At 28.9% G+C, this 11,392-nt stretch overlaps 1 protein-coding gene across 1 annotated transcript; it reads left to right on the top strand.

Moving 5' to 3' along the window:
- The first annotated feature begins 2,841 nt into the window (after positions 1-2,841).
- Positions 2,842-3,851, top strand: LOC109788669 (lachrymatory-factor synthase). The gene has a single exon (XM_020347445.3). It carries the CDS (start codon positions 2,913-2,915, stop codon positions 3,444-3,446), a length of 534 nt encoding a protein of 177 aa, XP_020203034.1. The 5' UTR covers positions 2,842-2,912; the 3' UTR covers positions 3,447-3,851.
- The last annotated feature ends 7,541 nt before the right edge of the window (positions 3,852-11,392 follow it).

Below are 11,392 nucleotides of genomic sequence, written 5' to 3' on the forward strand. Positions count from 1 at the left end.
TTAGCCTAAATTTTTATACATGGCAAAATTTAGAAAAGTCTAATAATATAAATTTACTAACCTATCTCCTCCCTCCCTCCCCCATATATATATATATATATAAAGAAAAAATTGTATCTTGAAGAATTTTTTTCAAGAAATCTTTTGTGAGAAGGTGGAATAAAAAAGTGAAATATCTTTAAAAATTAAAGAATGATGACTTTAAAAATGGTGATAATGACTTTAAAGGAAGCAAAGATAAAGGTTTATATTATGAATTTAGTTATAAAATAAAATATATTTTTATTATAATTTAAGTTAGAATTCCAAAAAAATTTGAATTAAGAAAAATTAAAAATCAAGTATTAACAAAAAAAATTAATTAGTCTAAATTTTTAAACGTGACAAAATTTAGAAAAATCTTATAATGAAAATTTGTTAGCCTATTCTCTCTCTTTCTCTCTATATATATATATTAGACCAATAAGGAAAGAGACATTTCATACTTCAATTGAAAAATAAAATAAATAGTTAATAATTATATATTATCTTATTTCTTTTATCTTGCATTAGAAAAACAAAAAATAATCATTTTCGTGAACAATTACTTTTCAATTTTAGATTAAAATAAAAAAATAAAAATAAAGAACAAATAAATTTATATGAAAATAGAAATTAAAAAGCAGTTATAAAAAATTATTCCATTTATATATAGTATAGATACACAAACAAATATAAAATGTTTTTCCATGATCCTGAACCTTTGAGGAGTCTTCTCAGCTAATGAATTTAATTAAGCTATTGCTTATTCCTACTTGGTTCACAATGGTAGGTGCATATTAAGGAATATAAATTGCTCTACAATTAAAAATATAATTGTTAGCCTACAATTAAATTAATTGTCTAACTTAAGCAGTAAAGAACAAGTAACCGTAGATTAAGATATTAATAATTTTCTAAAGCGCCAAATAAACATAATGTTGTCCATCCAAATGTGCTCCCAATAATTTGAATTCTACTGTAAAGTAAAAAGGTGCTTCAATAATATAATACCGCAATATCACATGATAATATTGTTATACCATGAATAAAGTTTTATTTTAATATTTAAGTGATATATAAAAATATCCACTAGATCTCAAAAATGTTTTTTCTATATTTTTCTTTCTTACTTCACTCATAATTAAAATAAATGTTAAAAGAAAGGTATATATTTTATTCAAATAATAATAATAATAAATTTTTAAAGCACGAAAAGAACCACTCAGTCTTGTACTGTGAAAATGTGCTCCCACAGCACTCATTTGACTTGGTGGAATAGAACGGCACTAACTCTCCCGTGGTTACCGCCCGAACCTGCCTCGATTTGGATAGAGAAAACTTGTGTTTATTCAGTTCGGATTCGCGTTCGGATTTTCTCCGATTGATAAAATCAAGGAGGAGGGGGGGGAACGGGGATGTTGGGAACGGAGATGTTAATACTTACCCCGCCTCCGTTCCCGTCTCGCTTAATAATATAATTAAAAATTTATTTTTATATATATATAAATCAAAATTATTAATATTTATATGTAAAAATTTATATTAGTTTACTTTTCTTTTATTTTTTTAAAATTTTTCATATTTATTTAAAAGAAAAAAGAAAAAAAAATAGGAGCGGAGGCGGGGAGCAGGGCAAGAAAACTCAAACCCCGTCAGGAATTGAAATGGGGACCCAAATTTTATCCTCGATGAGTATCGGAACGGGGGCAAGGACAGTTTAAATTTACGAAGGCGGTCAGGGAACGTAAAACCTGCCCCGCCCTATTGCCATGCCTACTAAATAGCTAGTCATATATTTATCCCGGCAATTATCACGTGAAAATAATGTAAATCATGAAAATTCGTATTTAAAAAAATAATAAAGTGGGGGTGACATAAAATTGTCCTTTTTTCTGTCAATTATATTTTTTACCTTAAAGTTTCTGTCTTAGCCGTAAAAATAACTTGTTATACAAGTTGTTATGCAGATATCATTTTCCTATATTTTGTCATCAGTTGAGTGGCTCTTGAGTTTGTTTCAACTACTCTCCAATAATATAAAGATTGTCGGAACATCATATATATATATATATATATATATATATATATATATATATATATATATATATATATATATATATATATATATATATATATATAAATTATTCTTAGAGAAATAATACATGCTTAAATAATTTACACAATGAAAAAGAGAAAGTAGAAAATTTTAAATATAATAAATGATCAAATAAAAAAAATAATACAAAATTTAATGTTATATAAATTATTGTATCATTATTTATTTTCAATGTAATAAATAACGTTATAAAAAAAGTATAAAAAATAATGTTGTATAAATTATTTATATGAATTATTATACATGTATAATTATTTTCGTTCCAATATACTAAAAAGTTTCACATCATTTAGAAGTCAAAATTAAGGATAGTATATAAATATTTTTCCTCTTTAATTCATTAAGACGTCTTTTTAAGGATAAAATCGTAATAGAGCACTAAAGTAAATAATACCTTGAATGAGATAATCCTAACGATAATAATGAACTTATAGTTGAAACTACATTATTTATAAAAAACACGTACTAAACATATATATATAAATATGAAATGATATGAGATAATGATGATTTATATACTATGTGTATTTATATATATATATATATATATATATATATATATATATATATATATATATTTAAAGTTACTTGTTGTGCAACCACCGGGCATTTGATTTTTGGTACAAAAATTATTTTAAAAAAAACACAAGTAGAATTTGTAATTTTTTTTAAAGCATGGATGAGCTATTATATATATGTGTCATATGTAAGGAAGATACATACTAGATTCTATCTTACTTTGTTTATGTGACATTAGAGTTTCCTAGTTGATACGATGGATCCTATTCAGCAAGGAAGGCAAGCAGAAAATGCAAAATGGAAGGGCAAGGCCATAGCAGAAGTTAAAGGAGGCAAAGCAGAACAAGTATGGCCTCTTTTGGAGGACTTCTTTGGCCTTGACAAGTGGTTCCCCAATATCTCAACATGCATTCCCGTTGAGGGCATTTCTGGCAAACCAGGGTGCGTGCGTTTCTGCGCTGGTTTCAAGACCCCTGTGGATGACCCTGCCAAACACACCCTTAATTGGACCAAGCAAAAACTATTATCCATTGACCCTGCTCACTGGACACTTACCTACTCAATTGTCGAGGGAAATGTTGGCTTTTACTCATACGTTTCAACTTGGACGGTGTTGCCAAAGGATGAGGACGAGGGCTGTCAGATTGAGTGGCTTTATGAAGTTGAACCAGTTCATGGCTGGAAACTGGAATACCTTGATTCCTTCTTGAGCAGTGGCTTGCAAGTCATGGCTCAGAGGATTCAAGCAGCTTTGAAAACCATGGAAGAGGCTCTCAGGGCACAAAAGTAATGCACACTCCAATACTACAATAAACACTCCTTTCATCCTCTTTCTCCATGTCAATTCTTATTATTTATTATATATATCTTCTTCCTATCTCGTATTCTGAGTCTGTCAAGATAAGAGAAAAAAAAATATATCAGCACTTATCGAAACTTTTTTTCTCCAGGATTGTGTATTTTTATGTAGGGTTTGTTTAGATAAGTTTATCTATAAGTGTTTATGATAAGAAACTTCTCATATGTTATCTTATGTTCAATAACTACTTCTATAGTTCTATTGATGTATTTGGAAATTTCAGTGTATCATTAGTTATTTGTACCAGGAAAACTAAAGGTATGTTAGGAATTATGCTATTGTATTTGTGTTGTTGCAATTAAATAAGAATTTCAAAGTGTGTTTATGCCATTGATATATGCTTAAGTGCAATGGAGCTCATATTTCTTATTCATGGTGTTACAATTTACGAAGAAAGGCACGATGATCCTTGAAGCTTCTAATTAACTTTATGACGCAAAATAAACATCTTAGTTGTCCATTATTTCATGTGTAAACTTGGAGTTAAACTTTATAACAAGAAGAGAAAAGACACTTGCTTAAAAGAGTTTACTACCAACACCATATCATGAATTAAAGGAAAGAAAGGCACGATGATTCTTAAAACTTCTAACTTTATGACCCAAAATAAACATCTTAGTTGTCCACTATTTAGTGTGCAAAGTTGGAGTTAAACTTTATAATAAGAAGAGAAAAGACACTTGCTTAAAAGAATTTACTACCAATACCATACCATGAATTAAAGGAATAGGCAAAAATAAATTTTTCGTCCCTTAAATTATTTATTAGTCTCAATTTACTCTCACTTTAATTAATTGAATCAATTTAGTCTCATATCTTTAAAATGTATCTCAATATTTGACCTTCTGTTTTCTCTGTTTAAATATTTAACGGATGTGACACGTGTCATGTCACGTGTCATGCATGATACTATCATGCCATGTGACATGACATTATGACACGTGGCATGACGCATGACATGACACGTGACATGACAACATAACATGTAACGTGACACTTGCTTAAAAGAGTTTACTACCAATACCATACCATGAATTAAAGAAATACGTGTATATATATATATATATATAATAAGGGTTACAATAATACCGGTGTAATTTTTACTAAGTATTATATCACTTAATAATTTTATATTAAATGTAAATTTTGTAAATCCAACTGTTAAATTAAAAGTTAATATCACTTTATATGTTTATATCACATTTTGTTAAAATTAAATAATAACTTGAAGGTAATCAATGTGTTCATATTTTAGTATATTTTGAAATGAATATATTATGTCAATTTTGTTTTATAAGAATGAAGTATCAAATTATCATGGATTAATATAAAATTGGCTAAATACCTATTTTGGTCCCTTATAATCTTTATTTGTTTCAATGTAGTCTCGCTTTTATTTTTGGTCTCAATTTGGTCCCAAACTAATTAATTGGTTTCAATTTGGTCCCTAATAAATTAATTGGTTTCAATGTGGGACTTCCTTTGTTGAGATTTCCGTTGAAGTACTTTTTATTATAATTATAGATTAGGTTACTTCCCTCAACGGACTCAAACACGGCAAGTGTACCGGCCGTACAAGTAGTAAAAATATCGTATCCACAGGGATTAGAAGGTAAACTAAGCATTCATTGGCTACTTGTGACTTGAGAACAATCCCAATAAATATGAATATGAATTTAAGAACAAAACTACTGGAATTGTTAAAACACAAATAAATGAATTAGAAATGAAATGGGGTGAGAAATGGTAAAATGGACACTTGAAGTTGTGGGGGTTTGATTCCACCAAACAAACTCTAGTGAATCCTATGTCTCTTATTACATTCATTGTTCAGTCAACCATAAATTTACTCAGACCTAATTCCTTAGAGAAAGAGCCTAGGTGCAAAATATTGAATATCAATCCCTTGAGTACTCAATACCTCCACCCGCATTACTGGTTAGGGTTTTAAGACTACTAATGGGTCAAGCCCTATCCCTAGGTACAATTCCCACTAGGCATATGTTCAGAACTAGTTTCAAGGATATTTCCCAATACTCAATGAAACCTTAAATCATGCAAAGGGTGATCAAGCCAAAGCAAGCATTAAGCATGGAATCATACACAACAAAGAATGAAACAAAACATATATATATCATTAACACAAAAGGATTACAATAAAGTTTGTTGGTTACATCAAAACCCCAATACAAAGGATAGAACCTCTCAAAACAAAGAGGGGAAAAATAAAATAGAGATGGAAGAGGAAAGGAAGAACCGAAGGAATGATCCACCATGGTCGTTCCCAAGCTCTGGGAATCCCTTCCACAGCTCCTGGAGGCGCCCCTGAGTGAATGAGGGAGAAAACCCTCAAAATTTGCCTTTTATACGCATTTGGGGAGACAAATTAGGTTTTACGCGCTCAGCGCGTTAAGCTGCGCGCTCAGCGCGGGTGCTTTCCCTGATGCTCCAATTGCTCTCGGCCTCGAGCGCGCTCAGCGCGTTTTACTTGCGCGCTCAGCGTGAAGCTCCAAAGGCTGAGAGTTCTCTCTGTTTTGTGCCCGCTCGGCGCGTGTTCTGGAGCGCTCAGCGCGGTAGCCTTCTCTGCTCCTTAATTCTTTGAGTTTCCACTCCAATGGCCTTTTTATCCTCAATTCTCTACTTGAATACCTGCATATACAAAAGAAACCAAAATGAGAACAATTAAAATGCAATGATACAAAGAATGGAAGAATTTGATCATTAAATCTTGTATAAAAACAAGTATAATTTAGGCTCATCATCCTTCCAAATTTCTTTAACGGAGTTAACTATTGGCCACGTGGATGCCACCTAGATGCATAGGTGGATGCCACGTGGATGAAATTTTGTTTGAAAATACCTGGAACCAGAACAGGCCGTTCTGGATGCGCTTTTGATGTGTTAATTTTGTATCGGAAACGGGCCGTTCCAAATGCAAAATTTACACACCAAGAGTACACCAGAACGGTCCGTTCTGAAACCAGAACGGGCCGTTCTAGTTTCAGAACGGCCCGTTCCAAAACTGAGAATAAAATATTATTTATTAATTTTATTAAAAAATGTAATAATTTTGAAAAATATTTTTTTATGGTAAAAATTTTAAAATTACTTATTTTTATAAAATACAATTGCCTTATAAATAGAGTAATAACTTTTTCTTTTTCTCTTTCTATCTGAAAAAATATTTAAGTGTCACTTTTTAATTTTTTGTAACTTATTCAAAATTAGAGGAATAAAATGATAAAAATTAATAGGATAAACATAATAAAATTATTAATTTATTTTCTTTTAGTGTCCTCTAAATTTTTACATTCATTTAAAATAAAAATATTTTATATGTTAATTTGAATTAATTTAACGAAGTATTATATGATTTTTAATTTTTTAATTTTTTTTTATAAATTTGATCTATACATGAATTTTTTTTTTAATTTAACAATTAATTTCTTAAAAATTTGATATAGAACATTAATTATTAAATAGAATAAATCTATCAAGACTTACTATTGAAGTAAGTAAATTTTTTCTTCATTAAAAATGAAAATAATTTTACCACAAAATAAAAAGCAATTAAACAATAAAATAAAATATTAAAAAAATATTAATATATTTATTATATTAGATATAACAGCATAATTAAATATAATTAATAATGTCATTTCATCATTTACTGTATAGTGTCATTTCATTGACAATATAGTGTCAATTTGGTAGTAAGTGGTTCATCCTTTAGTGATACATTGCATTGTCCTTAATAATACATTGTACAGCCTAACTGTTTAGCAATTGAAGTTATCAATTTCCATTGACAATATTACCAAATTCAGTGTTTGAAATGCTTTGTACCTTGAGTCTTTTTTCTTCCATGATTCACAACCTGAACTATAATCATTGATCATTTGTATTTAGCAGTCTGGAACCAGAACGGCCCGTTCTAAAACCAGAACGGGTCGTTCTGATTTCACTTTTAGTGTGTTAATTTTGCACCTGGAATGGGCCGTTCCGGATGCAAAATTAACACACCAAAAGTGCAACCAGAACGGCCCGTTCTGGTTTTAGAATGGGCCGTTCTAGTTCCAGGTGTTTTCAAAAAATTCGCATCCACGTGGCATCTACGTGGCATCCACCTATGCATCCACGTGACATCCACCTATGCAACAGTTAACTCCGTTAAAGAAATTTGGACGGAAGTCCCACATTGAAACTAATTAATTTATTAGGGACTAAATTGAAACCAATTAATTAGTTTGGGACCAAATTGAGACCAAAAATAAAAGTGGGACTACATTGAAACAAAAAAAGATTATAAGGGACCAAAATAGGTATTTAACCTATAAAATTTTGTATATACGACCTAAGAGTAAAAAGTTTTAAATCTAACGATTGAATTTATGAAATTCACATTTAATATAAAGTTATTGAGTGGTGTAATACTTAGTAAAAGTTACATCGATATTATTATAATCCTTATATATATATATATATATATATATATATATATATATACATATATATAAAGAGAGACATAGATAAGAGAGAAGGAAGGATCTACTTATTCGAAGAATAGAATAAGTCTATTTAGATTTATTTCACTCAATAATTTATGTCTACATTAAATTTTAATGATCTAACTATTGAATTAAAAATTATTCATGGATAGATCAAGTTTTTCAATTTTTAAAAAAATTAAAAATTATTTGATACTCTTTATAAATATCCATCAATTTAAATTAATGAAACGGAGCCTAAAATATTTTTCAATTTTTTAAAAACTTTGCAGACTTGACTTGTATATTGAGAATTTTTAATTCAACGATTAGATCGTTAAAATTTAATATAAAACATGAACTATTGAGTATATAGTAAATATAAGTAGACTTCCTTTTGGAATAAATATATCTCTCCTTATATATATATATATATATATATATATATATATATATATAAGGAGAAACCAAATGACTTCAAGAGTAACTTTCGATAAAATTATTTCACTCAATAACTCATTTGTATATTTAATTTCAATGATCAAATTATTAAATTAAAAGTTATTAATATATAAATTAAATTTACAAATTTTTAAAACATTTAAAAATTATATGGTAATTCGTTATATGACATATTATTGCTTTATCTTGTTATAAAGTATAGAATAATTCACCATGTGTTTAGGGAATTACAAGCAAGTGATACTAAAAAAAAATTATTAACCAAAAGCTAACTAGTCTTGTACCATCGCATATTCATAATCTCAACTAATTTTTTTATGGCTTGTATTTAATTTTTTTTTAATTTATAAAAAAAGTCAATAATATTTAATTATGTGTTAATTAGTTGATATTATGATAATTTAATATTAATTTCTTTATAATATGACCTTTATCACGACTTTTATCATATAAAATTTTATTGAAGAGTTAATTAATCTCAACTAGTCTTGTGCCATCACATATTCATAATTTCAACTAAATTCTTTATAGCTCATTTTTTTTTAATTTATAAGAAAGAGACAATAATAATTTAATATTATTTTCTCTACAATGCTCTGCTTCGAAACACGACCCTAATCACGACTTCTATCATATAAAATTTTAATGAAGAGTCAACTAATCTCAACTAGTCTTGTGCCATCACATATTCATAATGTCAACTAATTTCTTTATAGTTGGTATTTAACCTTTTTAATTTATAAGAAAGAGTCAATAATATTTAATTACATTTTAATTAGTTGAAACTATGATAATTTAATATTAATTTCTCTATGATACTCAACATTGAAACACAAACCTATTCGTGACTCTTATTGTGACACCCTTTTATCTAAAAAAAATTAATAAATAAATATAAAATTTTTTTTCTAGAAAATAAAACAACAACTTATGATAATTCTTCTCATCGAATCTTGTAAAAGGGTCCATACCTTTAAAATAAATCATATAAAGCATTGTTCAAAAAGAAATAAGAACAATCTCTTAAATAAATAAAGTTATGATAATAAAACACTTAAATAGAAGTTCAACTACTAAATCACTATTAATCCTAAAACTTAGCCTTGATGTCACATTATTAAAGCAAGACCCCTCTTTATAATTCTTCTTCCTTAAACCTATCATCTTGTACATACCTTCTCTATTCCTGTAAATGATATTCAATCCAAACACAAAAATACAAGTACAAGGAATGAGAATACATTTCATCAATCACATCATATACGAAACATAAGGATAGTCGCACACACAATTCATACAACAACTTCATCATATACGTACACTCTCATCAATTTCTCTCGTACAATATTAATAACAAGTTATATATATTACATTGTATTTATCACCATTATTTCATGAATTGCAAATACATCATATCATCAATTAAGATTCATGAGATGAGATGTATGCTCCTAACTCTACATGCATGTGGTACCAATGTCCTCATCAAAATAGTCATGAGCAATGAAACAGGACCACCCCATCAAATAGTGTGTAGGGGTCACTTCGCAACAATGATCCTCTCGAACCATCTCACTAGGGGATGTTTATCAAGGTCTTGTCGAAGTGTTACAGCTGACCATGGTAGCCTTCCATTCATGGTGGAGGTTTCCCCACCATAACACCCCTAGGGCACAACTAGATGACTTATGATATTTTACCTGTATAGACTCACACTATCCCACGAAACAAAGCATGAATGTATGGACTCAATACACTCAAACAACAAAACCATATGCTACTCAACTCCTTGAGTGCTAGTCCGCAACTCTGGACTTATTCATCATATTTCATTATAGTACTCATTTTAATATCTCAATCATAACTACACCATCATCGAACCTTAAATATCATCACACATCATAGTATTACCCATTACTATTACTCATTTTAATATCATCATCTTATTGTAATTTCACCAATGACATCATTAATGTTTACACACTAAGATATACCATTTAACTAATTCCTTACACATTACTACTCATTAATATCTTAATAGGATTATTCAAGCAACATCATGGATACAACACAACAAATTCCTTCAATATATACATCAATATTCATTAATCTTAATTTATTAGTAAACAACATCAACCATTCCTTGTGATCCCTCATTCAACAAGCAAATTCTAAAATAAAACAATTAATAGAAATAGGTATGACACTTGACAAAGTTTAATTGTGATACTAAAGCCTTTCTACCAATCTCACGTCTAGCATGAGATTTCTAAATCATTATTCATTAATTACTTTTCTTAATTCTCAGTTTTAATATCTCCCATACTAAATAATCCTTACCCAGAGTGACGAGTATCGTGGAATGGTGTCTCCTGGTAGCTTTTTTCGTCAAACTATGTTTTCCTTCACAACATTTATTTCTCCTCCTGTGAGCTCTTAACTTCTTAAGGTTTTAGAAACATGCCCAAACTTATCTAATCCTATTTGACCCCTCCTATTTGAATTGACTTTTGGGTTGGGCTCAAAGTCTAACTCAAATGTTTATGATGAGTTCTCCCATTTTATTTTATTAAAAAAAATATTTTTTCTTTTAATTTATTTATTTAAAAAACTGTTACACTTATCATATAAAATTTTAATGAAGTCATCTTATGAAATACTCCAAAACCTAGATATGGAAGATTTCATATTAGCTTGTTTTTGAAACGTGGTATAACAAGTATTCCTTTGATGATATGGTAAATAATGGTTGTAAAGAAACATGGTTAAATCTTTTCTCCTTTTCACCTTACATCGAGATATCGATACTGATTATATATATATATATAGAGAGTTAATTACCTATACACTGCCAGTGTAAAGTTTTTTTACACTGAAAACTAATCATATCTTTTAATAGTGTCATGTCAATTGCTTATTTAATAAAAT

Source organism: Cajanus cajan, chromosome 1, assembly GCF_000230855.2.
Source record: "Cajanus cajan strain Asha chromosome 1, NIPB_CcT2T_4, whole genome shotgun sequence".
Lineage (NCBI taxonomy): Eukaryota > Viridiplantae > Streptophyta > Magnoliopsida > Fabales > Fabaceae > Cajanus > Cajanus cajan.

Excerpts from the sequence above, each read along its gene's own strand:
- LOC109788669 (XM_020347445.3), top strand. The coding sequence starts at position 2,913 with ATGGATCCTATTCAGCAAGGAAGGCAAGCAGAAAATGCAAAATGGAAG.